We start from the raw sequence: 21457 nt of genomic DNA on the forward strand, positions 1-21457 counted from the left end.
TACACTACTAAACATTACAATGCGTACCTATTAAATATTATACCATGTTAAATAGTCGCGCTACTTCACATGTAAAACTGAGTCAAACTCACGCAGAAAACTAAAGCTGTCTCTTCTGTTCCCGGAAGAAGGACCGGTGATTTCTGAAAGTGTGTAGAGCTGTAGAAAGTCTGTAAAGCACGTGTTCCAGTGTCAAAAGTGCCATTTTTTCAACCAAAAACGTCACTTTTGACACTGACAGATCGATATAGTATCGTTGTGACATCTTATACGTATTGTTCGAATTGCGCCGTAAACATGAAAAGCGAGATACTTATTTTCCACATTAAACAGGAAACGCGAGAATTTTACATTATACAGGAAACACGTGCTCTAAACTTTCAGAAATTACCGGTCCTTAGTCCTTAATTACTTCCGGGAACAGAAGAGACAGCTTTAGTTTTCTGCGTGGGTTTGACTCAGTTACATGTGAACTAGCGCGGCTATTTAACATGGTGATTGAGACTTAACCACAATCCGGCCCACTGATTATCAGTTCGCCGGATGATATCAGCCTGTCAGTTGTTCGGAACTGTCAACTTTTTGTTCTAACTGACAGGCTGATATCGTCCGGCGGACTGATAATCAGTGGGCCCCTAAGTCTCAATCACCCAATATGTTTAATATTTCGTTTACAAGGGGTAATTCATAAATTACATCACACGAAATTCATGATCTTAAAATTTAAAACACGAATTTATCATAGCAAAAACTAATTATTTAGCTGTAAGTACAGCAAGTAAAAAAATATCGGTAACAGATGAAGTTAAATAGTGACGTCAAAACGTGTTTGTGACTCCCCCTTCCCCTTGCTACAACATGTCACATTTTCTTGCCTCCCTCCCATCTCCTAAACGTGTAGAGTTAGACCAAGAAAAGTCTGCAACGATTTTGATAGCATACGTGGTGCAAGTGTTATTTAAACGTCATATTTTCATAGAAGTTTGACGTTTAAAATAACACTTGCACTGTGTGTGCTATTAAAATCGTTGCAAACCTGTCTTGGTGTAATTCTAAAGTAATTAATGGATGGCCCCTAATTTCAGGCATAACAAGGTCGAGGTGACCTTAAACGAAGGAAACTTTATAAGGTAATTATTTACACTATTTTCGGGTGCCCGGGGTGGCGTCCTCTGTCAATATTACCTATGCCTTTTGTCAACATACCTTTATTGAGAGTATTAGTGTAAGGCCTGAGTGGACGCTCGAGTTAGGCGTGCAGCGGGGCGGGGCGTGCGCTGCGGCATGCATGTTAAACAAATGCAAACGTATAGGAGCGGCCTGTGCACGGTGCACGCTGTATTTATTAATCTGTAACGCTGTAAGCCCGACGCCACGCTGCACGCTCCGCTTCGAGCGTCCACTCAAGCCTTACGCTTAAGTTTATTATTTAAGACGGCGCGCGTCTTCAGAACCCGTTTATTTTTTAACCTTTTGGACGCCAATGACCAATATGCACCGTAGGTTCAACGCCAAAGACCGATTAATCAGTCATAGACCACAGAGCAACATAGACCTACGTGCATATGCATAAAGTTCAATTTCAGTTTTGACACTTCGGTGACGTGGCCACAGAATAACTAATAGTACTACCGACGTGGCGTCTGGATGACAGCTTTTGTGTTTGAAATGGCGTCGAAAAGGTTAAACATAAATAAATAATCATCATAAGTTAACATAATATGAAAACCCTACTGATTACACTAAAATAACTCAGGGCTAGATGTGTACTAAAATTTATTACGCAAATGTATTAACAAAAAATCTGCTGCGTACCTTAACTTTTCTCTTCTACAGCACGAGTATCAAAATCAGATCAATCCGGTACATCAAGTGATCTTCTCTTGAACTCTCTAGGTAGGTACCAACTGCGTCGGTGATCTTCAACAACAGTAGTGCCCGACCGAGACCGGATTTTTTACCTAACTGAGGTTCGGTTTTGACTTGGTTTCGGCCGAAACCAAAACCGAGACTTTTATAGAAGTGTTGAAATCGATGCAACAAGAGCATTTAACACATTCGTGCAATGTAACATCGTGTAAGTGGCATAAAAAAACCGGCCAAGTGCTAGTCAAGAAAGATTAAAGACCGATCGCGATCCGAACGTTCGTTCAATGTTGTAAGTTACGGCGCAGCCGACGGTTCGGCATTTTTTGGCCGAAACCGAATCTTCGACCGAAACATGATTTTTACGCCGAAACCGAAACCTAAGCTTCGGTCGAGCACTAACTATCAGAGCTATTTATGAGAATAGACGAATCTAGAGTGAGTTGTGATGTCCTGGCCAAAAAAATGACGTCAGAAATTAGTTTCTGCGCAATGTACTTCTGCTGCGTGTCCAATCCTCTCATCTGTAGTTTAAGACTAGCGCAATAACTAGCACAGTCGTTTTCCGATTCACCAGAGAAGGATGGCTGCTTGCTGTCACAGGGGGGACTGTTTTGTCTCTCTCTTGCGTACGGTCTCTGTCGTGGCCGCGGACGAGGCTTGGTGTTTCTCATCTTGAGTCTGTACTTTACCACTGGGTCTGGCTCTTCTTCTTCTGGGTATTCTTCGGGAATATCGATCTGGAAGATAATTTATAGAAGATTTGTAAATCACCTATATAAACGAATGTACCAAGCAAAATAGATAGGGACCCATTTAATTTAAAGTTGTATAGTGCACCTTTTTTAGATTTCGGAATTTTCATATTATTTCTACTTATAATCAATATAAGTTACACAGGAAAACCTGTAATTGACCATACTATTGTACAAATTAGCATAAGGTTATAGTTATTTGTTATACAAGGGTGCAAAGTTGTATTTTACCCGCGAGTGTGGAATTGAAACACGAGCCAAGCGAGTGGTTTTTTATCAAGCGTTGTTGAATTTTCAACTTTAAGCCTTGGTCTATAAATCGAATTTAGCGTGCGGGTAGATTCAAGCGCTTTTTTAACGCGCGTTGAAAAAGCGCTCGTGTTTATGGTCACTTATGGTTAAGGCATCATTACAATGTAAGTACGCTTTAGATATCAATATTATTTTATTAATAAAGCAAACCGGCTGCAGAGAAAAATGAGAAAACGTAGAAAGGGACAAAGCGAAAACAATACATCGCTCTCACTCGTTCCTAGATAAGGCATGAACATAAACTATTTGCAAAACGACGATAGGAGAGGAGGACTTATATCGCACCTTAATTCATTGCTTTAAAGTTGGAAATTAAAGATAAATTACTACTGTCTAACAAAACACGGATTGTACTTACATATTCAATAGCTTGCTGGTCATCTGATTCATATGAATCTTTAATATCAGAAGTATCTCCTTGGAAATCCAGAAAAGTCATCTTGTCAAAATACCATAGTGTCGGTTTATATTCATAACCCGACGTTGAATTAAGTCTAGATTCGTTTATTTTTTTTACCTCTCTTCTATAACCGGTCCGGAATATATCAATCTTTCTCTTTACCATGTCCAGCGTAGCGTTCGGCTCGATATCTCTATATTTTTCTAGTAACACGTTATAAGATGCGTTTCTTAGATCTCTCCGCATGTATGAGCTACTTTGGATGTCCCATAAGCAGGTATTTTCTCTGTATAGGTCGAGAACTTCGTACCATTTTTCTTGGTTTTGCATTGCATGACACGACATTATGAATGCTTGATGTTGGACGCTGCGCTCGACGGTCACTTGCCGCGTGACTGGCAAACATGGCGGCCGACGCGGCTGCCGGCGCGTTGGACGACGGGGCGTCGAGCGTGGGGCGGGATCGAGTGTTGCTAGTGATAAATTTAAAATTTTTCCAGTTAATATAGTTGGTCAAACCAAATTGCCAGTAAATAAAAATAAAAACAACTATACTCATCCTTTTCTTTTGGGTGCTAGTCTGCTAGTACTAGTGTAAGACGAAGACAGTATGATTCTCTCTGTCTATGTTTGAAATGAGACAATCCCTTGACAAACTATATATCGGCCCAACAGATTGAAATGGAGAACATTTAGAACCAAACAACGTATTGCAGCCGAAGTGTTGTTGCAAAAAAAAAACGTGACCGACATGTTTTTGAGTTTCGTTGCACTCGGGCTTTTAATTTGATTACAGGATTTTTGTTAAAAGTTTAGAAATAAAATGTTATTTTGAATAGCAAAACTTACCTATTCTAGAAATTGAGTAATTATTTCACAAAATAAACACTCTTTTTAGGGTTCCGTAGCCAAATGGCAAAAAACGGAACCCTTATGGATTCGTCATGTCTGTCTGTCTGTCATTCTGTCTGTCCGTCCGTCCGTATGTCACAGCCACTTTTTTCCGAAACTAAGAACTACTGTTGAAACTTCGTAAGTTGATGTGTTTTGTGAACCGCATTAAGATTTTCACACAAAAATAGAAAAAAAAAAACAATTAATTTTGGGGGTTCTCCATACTTGGAACTGAAACTCAAAAATATTTTTTTCATCAAACCCATATGATACGTGTATGGTGTCTATGGATAGGTCTTCAAAAATGATATTGAGGTTTCTAATATAATTTTTTTAACCGTCTTCAAGATTTCAAAAGGAGGACGTTATCAATTCGGTTGTATGTTTTTTTAAATGTTTGTTACTCCATAACTCCGTCATTTCTGGACCGATTTTGAAAATTCTTTTTTTGATTGTAAGTATATACATACAGATTGGTCCCGTTTTTGTCAAAACGCAGTTCTGATGATGGGATTCATGAGGAATCGAGGGAACTCCTCAAATGTTAAAGGCATACATATAGTGATTTTAGTATTTTTATCAACAAATCCAGCATTTCCATTTTAAAAAGTGACATTTGATGAAGTGGAACTGCTGATGATGATCAGAATGGAACTCTTTAATGACGCATAGTTTACGTTTGGCGATTTATCCTCTTCTTTATATTTGTTAAGCAACTTAAGTTTTTAAGACATATTTTTGTCAAGCTCGAGTTCTGATGATGAGACCCATGAGGAACCGAGGGAACTCCTCAAATGTGAAAGGCATACATATTGTGATTTTTGTATTTTCATCAACAAATCCAGCATTTACATTTAAAAAAGTGACATTTGATGAAGTGGAACTGCTGATGATGATCAGAATGGAACTCTTCAATGACACATAGTTCACGTTTGGCGATTTGTTCTCTTCCTTATGGACCCAGACCCAAACTTGGACCCGGACTCGGACCCGGACCCGGGTCTGGACATGGACCCCAACTCGGGTCCGGACCCGGACCGAACTCTGACCCAAACTTGGACCCGGACAGCCGGACACGGACCCGGACTCGGATCCGGACCCAGACCCGGACCCGGAAATGCTACTAGAAAAGTGGGTTAGGGTAGGTTAGAACTGTGACCCTTACAGAAACGAAATGCTATCAGAAAAGTAGGTTAGGACGTTAGGTTAGGTTAGAACTGCGACCCTTACAAAAACGAAATGCTACTAGAAAAGTGGGTGGTTAAACCTCCTTTTCTACATTATTAGGCAATATTATAATAATTAGGCAATTAGGCAAAATTAGGCAAAAGATGGATTAGGATAATTAGGCAAAAGATGCTGTCTTTTTCATTTCATTGTCTGGAATCTAAGAGTGCACCATCAACAATAAGTAAACTTTCAGCGGCATCCCCCATTGAAGTCCGTTTTTTTTCTTAAAAATTATTCTAAACTGAATTGTTTGCGCGAGAGACACTTCCAATGTGTGCCCCTCCCCCCCCTTCCCCTGTAACTTCTAAAATAGAGAATGATAAAACTGAAAAAAATATACGAGTATGATGTACAATTAGTACAATTACCATGCAAACATCCACCGAAAATGGGTTTGAACGAGATCTAGTAAGTAGTTTTTTTTTAATACGTCATGAATCGTAAACCGCATTTACCACGTTTCACATAAAAAATACATTGTTTAAATTGTGTAATGTACGGAACCCTCGGTGCGCGAGTCCGACTCGCACTTGGCCGGTTTTTTTCTGAATTAGGCACCAATAAAAACATAGTTAGTAATTAGTGTTTTGTTGTCCTTTTATGTAGTTTGTAATTCTATGGTGTTATTTGTGTCAGAATCTTGTATTTGTTAATTAATTATGCATAATGTTTACCGTGTAAGCGATTTGGTATATTACTGTAAGCTTATATGAGATAATAAATAAATGAAATAGTTAACTATGTCGTGAAACGAAAACGTTCAATTTATGCCATGTTGTGGGGACGTTGCAAGATCTGTAGAAGCCCATAAGCTGGCAAAATCCGTCAGGAGATGTAGTGCAGTATTATAAAATAGAACTAAACTCATTTCTTTATAGTAGTGATAAGACGTTCTATTTATAGTATATATAGTGTATATAGTGCTGGCGGTAGACTCCGAAATTCACTAAAATGCTGCAAATGGTGTTAAATGCATGAAAATCGGTACAATTGATCTTTAGGCCTTTGAATCAATTTGACCCGTAGCACCAAAAAAAAGAGGAGTTTTGGCGTCATGTTTTTTTTAATTGTATAGGAAAAAAAATGTTTTGTTCAGAGACCTATTGTGTGTGGTATCAAATGAAAGGCCTTTTTAAGCCGATTCTAAAATTATATCACATCATTACATTTCAGTCACTTTTTTAAATTAGAATAAAAATAATTTTCAAAATATATCAAGTTTGGCTCCTCCAGGTAGTCCAGAATAGTCCAGATACAATATGGTACAAAATTTTTTTGTAAAACGTACCTCAAATAATTCCTAATGTCCTCACATCTAACCCCAAGAAAGCAATTCTGAAAATATTTACATTTGGTATTTTTTTTTAATTTTTCATTATTACAAAGTGTAATATTCGAATTACTCAATACGAGTATAATGTCATTCGGGTAAAATAAAAGTATTGAAACTTGGTTTACATGTTCCTTGGGTAGTATCTAAGCTTTAAGTAAGAAAAAGTTCTAATCGGTGGGGGGTAAGCTCGAGGAAGGGGAGAGTTAAAGGTGAGTTGTTTCAGTTAATTCTTATATAAACAATTTTTACTACGATCCCCAGATATAAGAGACTTTTTGAAAACACCGTTATATATTAATTTTATACATCCTTTTTATATATTTAAAGATTATCTTGGGTCAAATGGATGGCAAGCGTGGGCGGCGAAAAGCACGCACGAGATGGTCTGATGGTGTGAAGAGGGTGGTTGGCGGCAACACGCAGTGCGTGACCCATATGGCTTATGACCGCACACTATGGAGACAGCATATAGCATATATATACATGGTCGCGATCCTCAGCAATAAGGGACCGAGGAAGAAGAAAAAGAGATGATCTTTTCGCCTTTGCGTACAGCGACCGTTGTCTAAATACTATACTTATGTATTTTAATTAACAATTTGCTAACTTAACTTTCACGATGGGAAAACATCGCGCATCGTGAGGAAACCGGACTAATCCCAATAGTTTGCCTCTGGGTTGGGAGGTCTGTACTCTGGATATTGAATTTATAATACATCCCGACGTTTCGAACCCTTTACAGCGTTCGTGGTCAACGGGTGACTGAGGAAAAACTACAAAGTACAAAAATATCCACATACAAATAATAATGAACCATAAACTATAACTTTAAGGCTGGTTGTCCATGCAAAATCGGTTCATAAGGCTAGTTATACAATTCGCGTTTCCCGGTAGGTCCTCTGTAAACAAACCGCCTTGATGCATCTATGTCATACTTTATTATCTCTGAAAACTTGTCAAAAACCTGTATGTATAAGTTACTCTATGGTTTACTAAAAAAGGCTAGTGCTGAACTCTGGTGGCAGAACATTGCAGTAATATCCTCGATTCATGCCGCAAATGTTAATATCGATGTTGTCGCTCGAATTTTTAACATTTGGAGCAGCAATGCAGCTGGCAGTAATGTCGCCGCAATACTTGCAGCAGTAATGCTGGTGTAGTCTGAATCCGAGTGGTACCTTTAGGCCTCTACAGACCTTGCAACACATTGCAAGTGACCTTTATGTGCCTAAACAAGCAAAAGGCACTAAGTTCTACCACAAGTTCATAGCCATAGTAAACCGTATTATTATCCGAATAAGGTTGATTGCTTAATTATTTTTCAGTAATTAGTGAGTTTTGCTTGTCACCTGACGATATTTACTTACATGAATTTACGTTTGAATATTATGTTTGAACACTTGGCCCAATATGACGCATGACATATAAATGACGACACAACCGGTTTATTATTAGTCTGCTTATTACCAAAATGATCCAAACCACTGAATAAATAATGATGGATTATGAATGAATAATAATATAATAATATATGGTATTCATGGATAAGTATAATCTATGTATTATCATTTGATATTCACTAGTTACTTATCGGAGAAGGAAGGCACAGTGGAGATGGAGACCGAATGTATCCGAGAAGAAATTTATAGTTGTAAACTTGTAAATGAAGTCCCCAACCAACATTGCCCCATGAATTTATTTATGCGAAAATAAATCAATGTTTCTTCCCGATTTTTTCCAAAATGGGAATCTATAGTTTTATTAAAAACTGGTGGATTGTTGTTATGAAGGTTTTATTGTAAGGTTTTTGCATAAGAATGGATGCTTTCCGTACATAGTACCTAAAATACCGTCAGTCTTTTGTGTCTGTCTCATCCTATAATTCGTATAATATGCGTTATAATAAATGCTTATCATAATACGAGTATGGCATTTGGAAGACCGCCATCTACAATAAAGCTATCAAGTGGCTATCCACGACCTTCCTAATATTTAAGTACCTTTGTTACGTATCTCTGTTTGGTCCTATGGGAGACTGGTAGAAAATACTATGCACCATTTGCAAATTATAATATTTTATGTGCAATGAAGTTAATATTTTGGGTATTAATTGTATCGAGCGAAATGTCATAATTCGTGTATCGGAAAGCTTATAAATTAAAGATAATATCAAGAACTACATATATTTTTTCCACGTCTACGAATATCAACGTCTCTTAGAAAAATATGATCAATTGATCATAATATAAGGAGATTTTTCGCCTTCCAGCTCAGGGAAACGCCTTAAATACTACGGCAAATACTAGAATACTATAAGATAAACCAATTCATAGCTGTCGGCGTCGTTTAAAGTCATATTACATAGAAGGTAGGATCCTATAGAAGTGGCCTACCGCGTGCACCCGTGAGGGACAGAACATACGCAATGCGACAATATGATTGGTCGAGTAGATTTATAGCCCACCATAAACCATACAAATTTACGGTAGGGAATATAAAAAAAAGTGAGACTGTAACAAGGACAAACAATAATAACGCTTTCTCTGCTACTCCTTCTAAAAGATACATAAGACTATCTCGTTCTGACAGTTCCCCCCACCACTCATGCTAATCCCGTTTTATACTAGATTCATGTCATATGTGTTTATTTTCGAGGGTAGTATGCAATCGGACATCATTGTGTATTGCCGTGTTCCTAAGCCTATTTGTTTTACATGATAGTTGCAATTTTGTTTAGGAATTAAGAAATGGAAGTGTTTGCACCTGAAACCTACGATTTATATCCAAAAATCAATAATAGTGAAACTTCCCAAGATATAATTCCATATTCATCTGAAAAGGTAAGTAGGTACTTACCTACTGTAATTTACGAATTTGACTATCGTGTATCTTAACCCTTCATCAATAATTATTTTGACATGACTTATTTACTTAATTATTATTAAGTACTTATTACAGTTAATACTTTCATTAATACAATATTTGTCCATTTTCGTTATAATTTTTTTTTTATTTTTTATTAGCCAATTTTGGTGTCCCACTGCTGGGCAAAGGCCTCCCCTCGTTTTCTCCACTCGACCCTGTCATCGCCATTTTCCCACCATTTGGGGTAGAATGCGTCCATGCATACGTGCGTGTTCGTTATAATAATGTGGACAATCATTAAACGTCCAATAAGTAGGTACTGAAGTAAATTTTAAGCGTAATATATTTAAATTAGTTAATTTTCACTCATTCTATTTTATAAGTAGGTAGAATAAGTCGAGGACTGGACGTCTAATAAATATGTGGTTACACGCACAGGGAGTTATTGATTTTTATTTTTACCGACCGCTTATTTAATAGAGGACATTTTGCGTTTTGATAAGACCACTACAAATAAATAAATAAATAAATATTATTATAATATGACCTAGGTACATGATATCTCGATCACTATTATAACTGTTTTAATTTATTTCGAATGACAGATTTTTCGTCTGTCTTCCATAATGGATTTGTGTAACAAAAAAAACTGGCCAAGTTCGAGTTAGACTCGCGCACGAAGGGTTCCGTACCATTACGCAAAAAACCGGCCAAGTGCGAGTCGGACTCGCGTTCCAAAATATAATACATTACAAAATTTAAACAATGTATTTTTTATGTGAAACGTGAGTTACGTAAGTGAAATGTTTTTAGGGGTCGGTCCGTAGGGGTCGGATCAAAAACAAAGTAATTAAGTCCGACTCACGCTTGACTGCACATTTCTACCCAGGTAGCAAAATGACGTCAAATGACGTCAGCGACGTCGTAATGACGTAATAATGCCGTCATTATGACGTCGCTGACGTCATTTTACGTCATTTTGCTACCTGGGTAATAGGTTTCTATAGATAAAGATCTATTTTGCGTGTTTTTTTCAAAATTTAGACCCAGTAGTTTCGGAGATAAAGGTATCGGCGGTAAATTTTTGCCTATTTTCTTAAAAAACTTCTAAATTGTTTATCCTAAAATTATAAAAAAAATATCTGAGATTCTCACAATGAGCTCTTTCATTTGATATGTAACACGATATAGTTTGAAAGACTTTATTTTTTAATTTTCTCATTTACCCCCCAAAAGTGGCCTCTACGTTTAAAATTCATTTGTTTACGTTACATTTCCGTCTTTGGGTCACAAACTTACATATGTATACCAAATTTCAACTTAATTGGTCCAGTAGTTTCGAAGAAAATAGGCTGTGACAGACGGACAGACAGACAGACAGACAGACAGACGCACGAGTGATCCTATATGGGTTACGTTTTTTCCTTTTGAGGTACGGAATCCTAAAAACGGGTAAAAAAACGTTTGTTGTATGGGAGCCCCACTTAATTATTTATATTATTCTGTTTTTAGTATTTGTTGTTTTAGCGGCATCAGAAATACATCATCTGTGAAAATTTCAACTGTCTAGCTATCACGGTTCATGAGATACAGCCTGGTGACAGACGGACAGACAGGCAGTCAGACAGGGGAGTCTTAGTAATAGGGTCCCGTTTTTACCCTTTGGGTACGGAACCCTAAAAACATGTTGTAACGGCACTATTCTTTTAATATCCAGAGGTGTCACAATCATGTGCGTTGTATTGTAAATACCTAGTGACAAAACCTCGACGTTCCTTTTTTGAAGAATTAACCCCATACTGTAATCGGGTCAAAAACGTTCCGGAATTACTAAATTACTTATTTTCTTGACCAAAATTATCTAAAATTCAATACGTTATTAACCGAATTAACGGAGTTGAGAATTCTCAAAAGAAATTAAATTTCAATTATAACTAAGGAAAAGAATTCGGACTTCCAAGAAAGAAAAGTGGGAAACATAATAAATTACAGAAGTGTATCGAAAAAAATCTATTTGAGTGACACGTGGAAGACAAATCCTTTTACACGTGTTGTTTCTGTTCTACGTGAAATAATGTTTACATTGTCAGACGAATGTAGCTAGATAAACATTCAGTAAATCAATAATAGGTAGGTACAGGTCAATACAAAAGGATCACTGATTAGTATGGCAAAAATGTATCAGCTGAGTATGAGGTCACCAAAATAATAACATTGTCCAATCTACTACTCAATCTATCTGGGGCCGTAGCACATAATAAAATAATAGTACTACCGTACAGAAAGGAAACTTCCTACAAAACCGAAGTTTGACAGCGGTTCAGGGTCGAATCATGCTATCCCTTCCTAATATATGGTAATATCCAAGGGCCTAACACTCTTTGATAGAGAAAGATAGTCTTATTGCGATTCCTATAAGAGGAAAGAAAAAATAGTGCCATGCTTTGTCCTTATCACCGACCGGGTGGCATTATAGGTAGGAGGCGATGGCGAAATACCGAAATTTATAAGGGTGAAAGAGAAAAAATCCTATGTTGCCCAAATTTTATATGAATTCACATAAAAAATAAATTGTTTCAATTGTGTAATGTACGGAACCCTTGGAACGCGAGTCCGACTCGCACTTGGCCGGTTTTTCCTTTTGAGGTACGGAACCCTAAAAAGGCGGAACTTTTGAACTTGTCGAGTAGGCTACTTGGACATTTGTCGCTTGGATTTTTAATTCGTCCCTTGAATTTGTACTAAAATGATTCGATTGCCCCATTGGGGACTGTAGTGTTTAGGTAGGATTAGAGCAGATCCTACAGGTACCCTACCTAGTTCAATGAAGCTGTAACTCTTGTATCTGGAATTATAAAACAGACTTTTACCTTACTCAACCATACTTGCCTAGTTACCCAAGGATGCGTTTTGTTGGCGGCGAGGGATCTGCTCGGAACTGTAAAATTTTTGTTCTAACTGACAGGCCGATATCGTCCGGCGGACTGATAGTCAGTGCAGGCCCCTTTACACCGCTTTATGTAATTAGACTAAGGCAGTACAAGGGGTGGGAGACGAATGGTGATCAATCGGGCTCTCAACGATCAGTAATTCATACAAGCGATGACAACACAAGGCTTGGGAAAAATGTACATTGTACATTCATGGGACGGCTCATGTGTGCGAGCGGGACATCGCTATATACGCGCATAGTGCTGTCACGCTCATGCACCGAAGCCACGTTCGAAGTGTGGATAACCGTGTTATACATAATTTTTGACTCGCTTATGATTTCTGTTTGTTTCGGCATGTATCAGATAATATAATAACCACAAATTTACAGAATAAAAACACTTTTCGTTTTGAATTACCTACTTATATTTAAAAATTATCAATTATCAAAATAATAAACATTTTTATAATTTAACAACAATTTCTTTCCCACCACCCATAACCACTATTAAGTGTAATCCGTAAGCGCCACTTGCACCATCCCACTAACCCGGAGTTAACCGGTTAAACCTGGAGCTACCATTGTTACCAGTACAATTTGACACTGGGTTAACAGTTCAACCGCTAACCTCGGGTCAGTGGGATGGTGCAAGTGGCCCTAAGAAAAAAAAAACTGTAAATAATAGCTCATTTTTATTGATTACTCGTAGGTAGCTTTAAATCTATCCAAAGCATAGATTCTGAATTGAATTCAACACAAAAGATTTGTTTGTTATGTGTGGTGGAGCTTTATCAGACGGTGCATGGCCACTTCACAAAAAGCGAGTCACGCGATACCGAAAATAATATGAAATGGCCACGCTGACTTTGCTTGTTATATTATGAATTAATTTTGAGAAAAGGACGTTTTGTTTCAGGATCCCTTTAATTCCGCACGAGTGGGACTTCTGAAAAGACGCAAACCTCTCGATAAAGGTAAAAAAATCGTCAAGTGTTAGGTTTGCTGAAATTGCGTAGTGAGGGTTCCAAATTTACATTTCCCGAAAATATTCCCAACGAGTAAAGTATCGGGAATTTCTCTAAGAACAAATTAATTTATCTTCTATGAAAATATTTGAATTTGTATTTTTTCAAGTAGACACACTACTATTGGAATTGGATACATCTTATGAGCATAATTGTGCGCATTACCAACGAACGACGTATGCTACGGAGAATCACGTTAGTACTCATCAGGTACGGGACCCTAAAAAAGAAAATGTTGTTCATTAACAAAATAAATTTCTTTTTATTGGAAACTAAAGTCAAGGTCCCCGATTTAATATTTATGAATTTTTACTTAAAGAAAAGTGTGAAAGGGAACCAAAAAGAAAACCAAGTTAACACACAGGTAAATAAAAACCGACTTTCTAAAGATAATTACCTACAGTTTAAAACTTTGCAAGGAAAAACCTTGGTTACCAGTACAATTTGACACTGGGTTAACGGTTTAACCGGTTAATTTAGTGTCCCGTTACCATGGTGACAACATATACACGGTGGCCAAAAAATAAGTGCATTCCCGTTGCCAAAACCTCCCTGGCAACGGAATTGCACTTATTTTTTGGCCACTCTTTACTTTCAGGAGAAGATAAGAAGGGATTTTAGAAATTAGGTACTTATTTAACTAAAAATAACGGATAATGAAAACACCGATATAATGTGTAATTTGTTTTAATTGAATATTTTCTTACCTATCTACTTTAAAAGTTGTAGTCATACATTTTACAATGGCCTACAAACTTGTCAGTAACATGAGCCTGGTGTGGCTTGTATGGGTAATGATTAAACGAATGACAACTGTTAACTTCAGGAATATTTTAAGCAGTATATATATATATACACACATATATATACATATATATATATATATATATATTCCCTTGCATATACTATCAACTCTTTACTTCGTCCGCGTAAAACTGATAAAACCTTTCAACCCTATTTTCACCCCACAAGAGGTTGAATTTCAAAAATCCTTCCTCTACAACTTCTGAAAAATACAAATACTAACATGTTTTAGTAGATGGCGCATTAGGGAAATGGCTTATATTTAAATACTACAAAAATGTATGTTTGGTATATTTCAATATGTATCGTGAAATCAGGACTTTTAGAGTTGGTTTTCCTCTGGACAACTAACCGTAACGATGGCAACGAGTGACACTAAAAGTTGATTCAAGCGCCTACTTAAAAATATGTAAAATATGTTTAAAATGTGTGTTAATAGTTTGATTCTTTTCAAACCTTAATCTAATGTTCAGCAGACGCGTTACTCGCCGTGAAGCTTGGTCCAGCTGTTCTGGAAGCGCAGGTGACATTGACGAAGGGAGACGAGGATCCAGCTCATGACAGTCCAGCGCTGGTCGCTACAAGGGAAAAAGGTGATATATTTACTTTCCCTAGTACTGTCAGATTCAAAAGTAACGTATCAGACTTTGTGTCAAAAGTATCATTTTCTTATAGCGTAACAAAAAGAGATATGTAACCTTGAATGTGGAACGATTAGACTTTAGCAGATACTTTTGAACGCGACCTGTATGTAGGTATAGATTGCCTCCATTTAGAAGAGTATTCCAGGGTGACGGATAAGTACTTTTGGCGCGTTGTTTCATACGCTACTGATGCCGACTAAGTATATGTTTCCAAGATCCAAACCCTTATCAATCTCAAAAGTATGACTCCATCTGGCAGAACAAAAGCATGATAGGGACAAGTCATCAAGTAGTTTATTTCCTCCTCCATTTTTAGGGTTCCGTACCCAAAGGGTAAAAACGGGACCCTATTACTATAAGACTTCGATGTCTTGTCTGTCTGTCTGTCTGTCTGTCCGTCTGTCACCACCCAGGTAGCAAAATGACGTCAAATGATGTCAGCGACGTCATAATGACGTAATAATGCCGTCATTATGACGTCGCTGACGTCATTTTACGTCATTTTGCTACCTGGGCAGGCTGTATCTCATGAACCGTGATAGCTAGACAGTTGAAATTTTCACAGATGATGTATTTCTGTTGTCGCTATAACAACAAATACTAAAAACAGAATAAAATAAATATTTAAGTGGGGCTCCCATACAACAAACGTGATTTTTTGCGTAATGGTACGGAACCCTTCGTGCGCCAGTCCGTTGAGCTGGTGGGTTGTAGGGCAATAGGGTATTTGACTACTAGTCAAATCAGTTTCTTTTTTCGAACTGTCAAAACGATTTTGCTACTATGGAATTTATATGAAACACTAGCATGTGACGTCACAATCAAATTACCTACTCTTTATAGTTTCATACGGGTTTTAAAATAGAATTTGTGTCTAAAAATAACTGCTGTCTATGTTTCTCTATTAATCTTCTGGTGCTTTATTTCATGCATGGTGTAAAATAATTTATTTTAAATACAGTTAAATACCCTATAATAAACCAAAACAATAAGAAAACACTCACAGACCAAATGAAATCGACTCGAGAACGCTTATAATAGGAGAGCAATTTATTTGTCTTTCTTAGTTTTATTTTTATGTTTTAAATTAATAATTTTTCATGAATGTCCATAAAATTATAATCACTTCATGCTTTTGCTGGACTATACCCAAACGGTTCGTATAGGTATATATGTTCAATTGGGGTAAACCAAAATACGATAGTTAGGTAGGTATCTGAATTTGAAACCTTATAATGTAATTCAAATTTAGTTTCAATAAACCTTGACTGTTTGGCAATTATGATTGACAATGGGGTGGGAAGACTGGGAAGGTAACGATAGGTATCACAGTACTTAAGTAAGTACATGAATTATTAAACGATATACATATAGGTATATCATAATTATTATAATTACTCCTTATTGAACTTGGCCATTGAAATTAATATTAATTTACGAAATCCTTGTTAAATTAGTAAGATGAATATTTTAAAATATAAAAAATATGTATCTAACTGATATATAAATTTGTAGTTACTTACTCGTAATAGCTAAGTTTATGACAATGTCTTTTATAATATAAAAATTTAAGCGTCATATGTAAAATAGAGGCAGGTGCCCCACCGGCAGCGATCAGCGAGTATAAATAATTTTTAAGAAAAAAAAAACCGACTTCAATGGGGGATGCCGCTGAAAGTTTACTTATTGTTGATGGTGCACTCTTAGATTCCAGACAATGAAATGAAAAAGACAGCATATTTTGCCTAATTATCCTAATCCATCTTTTGCCTAATTTTTATAATATTGCCTAATAATGTAGAAAAGGGAGGTAAAACCACCCACTTTTCTAGTAGCATTTCGTTTTTGTAAGGGACGCAGTTCTAACCTAACCTAACCTACTTTTCTGATAGCATTTCGTTTCTGTAAGGGTCACAGTTCTAACCTAACATAACCCACTTTTCTAGTAGCATTTCCGGGTCCAGATCTGGGTCCGGATCCGAGTCCGGGTCCGTGTCCGGGTCCAAGTTTGGGTCAGAGTTCGGTCCGGGTCCGGATCCGAGTAGGGGTCCATGTCCAGACCCGGGTCCGGGTCCGAGTCCGGGTCCAAGTTTGGGTCTGGGTCCATAAGGAAGAGAACAAATCGCCAAACGTGAACTATGTGTCATTGAAGAATTCCATTCCGATCATCATCAGCAGTTCCACTTCATCAAATGTCACTTTTTTAATTGTAAATGCTGGATTTGTTGATGAAAACACAAAAATCACAATATGTATGCCTTTCACATTTAAGGAGTTCCCTCTGTTCCTTATGGGTCTCATCATCAGAACTCGAGCTTGACAAAAATATGTCTTAAAAACTTAAGTTGCTTAAGAAACATAAAGAAGAGGACAAATCTCCAAACGTAAACTATGCGTCATTAAAGAGTTCCATTCTGATCATCATCAGCAGTTCCACTTCATCAAATGTCACTTTTTTAAATGTAAATGCTGGATTTGTTGATAAAAATACAAAAATCACTATATGTATGCCTTTCACATTTGAGGAGTTCCCTCGATTCCTCATGGATCCCATCATCAGAACTCGAGCTTGACAAAAATGTTTCTTGAAAACCTAACTTGCTTAACAAACATAACGAAGAGGACAAATCGCCAAACGTGAACTATGCGTCATTGAAGAGTTCCGTTCTGATCATCATCAGCAGTTCCACTTCATCAAATGTCACTTTTTTAAATGTAAGTGCTTGATTTGTTGATAAAAATACTAAAATCACTATATGTATGCCTTTAACATTTGAGGAGTTCCCTCGATTCCTCATGGATCCCATCACGAGAACGGCGTTTTGGCAGAAATGGGACCAATCTGAATGTATATACTTACAATCAAAAAAAGAATTTTCAAAATCGGTCCAGAAATGACGGAGTTATGGAGTAACAAACATAAAAAAAAACAACCGAATTGATAACCTCCTCCTTTTGAAATCTTGAAGTCGGTTAAAAATAGTAACCTCATGCACTACGTTCGGCCGTCTATATTTCATATTTCTATGGTCTAAATGCATTCGACCTGTAGCCCCTAACTTCCCAGCCTCTGTCGTAATACTAGTAATGTACTATTTAAACTCTTGGCCTGAAATTGCACTCCGTGATACCATGCAATTTGTCCAATACGTAAATACGATGACCAATATTGAATTCGTTATTTAGAATTCAATATTATATATTAATATTGGTCGCCGGTATTTATTTCATTTCAATTAGCCCGTTATTTAGGGCTAATTGAAATGAAATAAATACCGGCGATAGAAACGAAACAAAAAGTATGATTCGCAACCTCCAAAAGCGATTAATATAGGTATGTACTATTGTTAAAATATTTCAAAGGAAATATTTTTGCTTGTCGCTTTTTGTTTTTGTTTCAGCACTTGGTTTTTAATATTAATTGTTACTAACAATTATGGGCCATTTTTGTCTTTTCAAATAAATAAATTGAATTGAATTGAATTAAAAACAAGATAGGGAGCTGCTGGGTTAACCGCGTGTATTGTTGACAGATGGGCGATGCTACCCGAGTTACGAGGAAGTGATGTCGATGCAGCAGGCGGCGCTGCTGGGGCTGACGCCGCAGCAACTCGTGCTGCTCATGGCGTTCGTTGACACACTACGTCGTCAGCGTCAGCGCTCACAAAAACACATGGTTAGTGTACGGTGTACGAGTCGATTTATGAGAGCTGTGTTTATTGAAAGAGGCAGTAGACGAATTGTAGGTTTTTGAGGGAGTAAAGCAGGCGAGTGGTAGAATAGTCAGGCGAGCACCTTGACTGATTTTACTCTGGTGTTAAGTAGTTGTATAAAGTGAATGTTAAGCAAGCTTTTGTGAGATAATTAAAGAGTCGTATGTCTCATAACTTTGACAGTAAATTTTAAATGTAACCTACAGTTGATATTCGTGCGAGACATGTCAAACGGTATCACCATATTGGTATGAAAAGTTCCTACGAATCAAAGCATTTTTGCAATTGTGTGAAATATTTTAACGTACCTACGAATGTGTGAGTTTGGCGACATTGGTTTTCATACTTAAAAGCAAATGCCACTTCAGTAACAGCCTATTTTAAATTTCAGGAATGCGCGTTTTGCAAGAACAATGGCTCCCCAGCTTCTTGGTATGGGTCCCACATATTACGCGATCGCAGACGCGTGCGTTGTCCCGTGCTGCGCGCGTTGCGCTGCCCGCGCTGTGGCGCCACCGGTGACAAGGCGCACACGCCTAAATACTGTCCCGAAAATCTTTTCTCTGGTACGTTACTTCTACTCTTAAGATCGTCTTGTATTTTTTGAAATAATGTGTCACTGAAATCCTTGTACGGCTCGTGGGCCAGTCATTTTTAGCCTAAAAAGAGGGTCAACCTCTGAATGAGAGATAATAAGCTGGAAACTCGTATGTGACCTTCGTTATGACGTATTTAATGGTTCTCTTAAAAATCTACGCATAGATCGTGTGCGTGTCAGAAGACCCATCCCAATTGATGGAAACCTAAACCTTACAAATGTTTTCATGAGAAGGAACTTGTGACAAATGTGTATTTTAGGGCCGCAAAATTTCATTGCGTACCTAACTAAATTATTTTTCCCTAAGTAATTGATTACATAAAACATTCCTAATTAAATTTTGTTTTGTTACAGATTCTTGGAGTTGGCCTTGAAGAGGGTTGTCTTTTAAATATCAGGGGCAGGGTTACACGATGGTAGCGTTTTTCTGAAAATAAATTCCATTTTAAGAAGGTACCTGTTCTGTTTTACCTTTAAAGTGTTTTATTTATTTCACAAAATATTCAAAACGATCCGACGGTAAAGGAAGATTTGTCAATTTGAATTCGAGGACTCTGCGTGTCGTTTAAAGTATTTAATTAAAGATTTATCATGAAACTAATCCAATCACTAGAAGTTATTTCGGTAATTATCTCTAAATGGTCATTTTATTTTACGAATAGACCTTCTATTCTCGTTTATGATAAAGAAAATAATGTTATTCTACCTACTACTTTAATAAATATAGGTAATAAGATAACAATACAAAATATTGTTTATAAAATGAATAAGCATTTGGAATAAATATCTGATTACGAATTTAAGATCAACATTTTTGTGGATAAGAATGTATACTAATGTAGGTAGGTACCTTTAATAATAGGTATATGTACTTATATCCCTATTATAGCTATGATTTTGTATATTTTTTCTAAACATAGCATAATATGCAGAAGGTATGAACTATGAAGGAATACGAATCGTTTTGATAAATTTAACCTTAATTCAAAAGAGAGACATATACCTATTATGAGCTGTAATTTTAGTTGCTTACACTAATCATCCTATAAAATATTAGCGAACGTACTATCGTAATCAGCGATTGATTATCAATCGCTGCTCGTAATACGGCTAATAAAACTAGTCATGAGGTCTCCAAAAAAAATACAAAAATGTTGGTAGGTTTACACCAAACGTTATAATTACGTACTTTTTTTTTATACCACGTCGGTGGCAATTAAGCATACGGCCCGCCTGATGGTAAGCAGTTACCGTAGCCTATGGACGCCTGCAACACCGAAAATATTACACGCGCGTTGCCGACCCTTTAAAAACCTGTACACTCCTTTTTTGAAGAACCCCATACTGTAGCCCCTCGGGAAAACCTCGGCAGAGAGCTCATTCCACAGCCGAAGCGTACGCGGGAGGAAATTCCTCTTAAACCGCACGGTACGCGACCATTTAGGTGCTAGGGTGTGAGGATGAACACCCTGCCGATGGCGAGCGGTGCGGTGATAGAAAGCGGCCGTTGGCATCATGTCAAACAATTCTTCAGAGCACAGCCCATTGTACAAGCGGTAGAACACACACAAGGAGGCGAAGTCTCTCCTAAGACTTAAAGGTTCAATACCGCTTGTGAGTTTGGGATCGTCGACGATTCGTACAGCGCGCCTTTGGACTGAGTCGAAGGGTCCAAGCTGGCATCCAGGTGCTCCTGCCCAAAGGTGACAGCAGTACTCCATATTCTGGTCTGACTTGCGATTTATATAGCAGCAGTCTTTGCCCCGGAGTAAATTACGTACTACACAAACTAAACGATACATATGAAACAAACTAAATAATTGGCCAAGCCCGAGTCAAAGAGGCATTTAGTGTTCCGTGCGCATGATTTGTTAGATAATTTTCACAAACGCATTTTTTCTGAGTAGCGAATTTTCACATTGCGGTTTTTCACGATCGCAAATTTCTTTATTCGTCTTTGTTGATGTATCGATTTTTCATGAAGCGCTTTAAAATGTTCGCGCGTTTCTTATTTTACCAGTAGATTATTTTATCAGTCGCATATATTTTAAGCAGCATTAGGCAACCCACGCCTTATTTCGACGAA

At 37.3% G+C, this 21457-nt stretch overlaps 2 protein-coding genes across 3 annotated transcripts; one reads left to right on the forward strand and one right to left on the reverse strand.

The window, feature by feature from the left end:
• Positions 1-1763: 1763 nt before the first annotated feature.
• On the reverse strand, positions 1764-3750 carry LOC134745769 (uncharacterized). The gene is made up of 2 exons (XM_063679849.1): positions 3292-3750; positions 1764-2606 (listed from the first exon to the last, which is right to left on the reverse strand). Exons 1-2 carry the CDS (start codon positions 3676-3678, stop codon positions 2265-2267), a joined length of 729 nt encoding a protein of 242 aa, XP_063535919.1. The 5' UTR covers positions 3679-3750; the 3' UTR covers positions 1764-2264.
• A 5700-nt stretch (positions 3751-9450) lies between these two features.
• Positions 9451-19841, forward strand: LOC134745771 (uncharacterized). 2 transcript variants are annotated; one of them, XM_063679850.1, is made up of 6 exons: positions 9451-9630; positions 13504-13561; positions 14890-15009; positions 18594-18736; positions 19165-19339; positions 19726-19841. In XM_063679850.1, the coding sequence occupies exons 1-6, from the start codon at positions 9538-9540 to the stop codon at positions 19743-19745; spliced, it is 609 nt and encodes a 202-aa protein (XP_063535920.1). In that variant the 5' UTR covers positions 9451-9537; the 3' UTR covers positions 19746-19841. The 2 variants fall into 2 exon arrangements, with proteins under 2 accessions (XP_063535920.1, XP_063535921.1); XM_063679851.1 differs by having other exon boundaries at positions 14893-15009.
• Positions 19842-21457: the final 1616 nt, after the last annotated feature.

This window comes from Cydia strobilella, chromosome 12, assembly GCF_947568885.1.
Source record: "Cydia strobilella chromosome 12, ilCydStro3.1, whole genome shotgun sequence".
Lineage (NCBI taxonomy): Eukaryota > Metazoa > Arthropoda > Insecta > Lepidoptera > Tortricidae > Cydia > Cydia strobilella.

Coding starts and splice junctions, on each gene's coding strand:
- LOC134745769 (XM_063679849.1), bottom strand. CDS start 3,678: ATGTCGTGTCATGCAATGCAAAACCAAGAAAAATGGTACGAAGTTCTC. Junction 2,607..3,291: donor ACCAGCAAGCTATTGAATAT/GTAAGTACAATC, acceptor ATTATCTTCCAG/ATCGATATTCCCGAAGAATA.
- LOC134745771 (XM_063679850.1), top strand. CDS start 9,538: ATGGAAGTGTTTGCACCTGAAACCTACGATTTATATCCAAAAATCAAT. Junction 9,631..13,503: donor TTCCATATTCATCTGAAAAG/GTAAGTAGGTAC, acceptor GTTTTGTTTCAG/GATCCCTTTAATTCCGCACG. Junction 18,737..19,164: donor AGCGCTCACAAAAACACATG/GTTAGTGTACGG, acceptor TTTAAATTTCAG/GAATGCGCGTTTTGCAAGAA.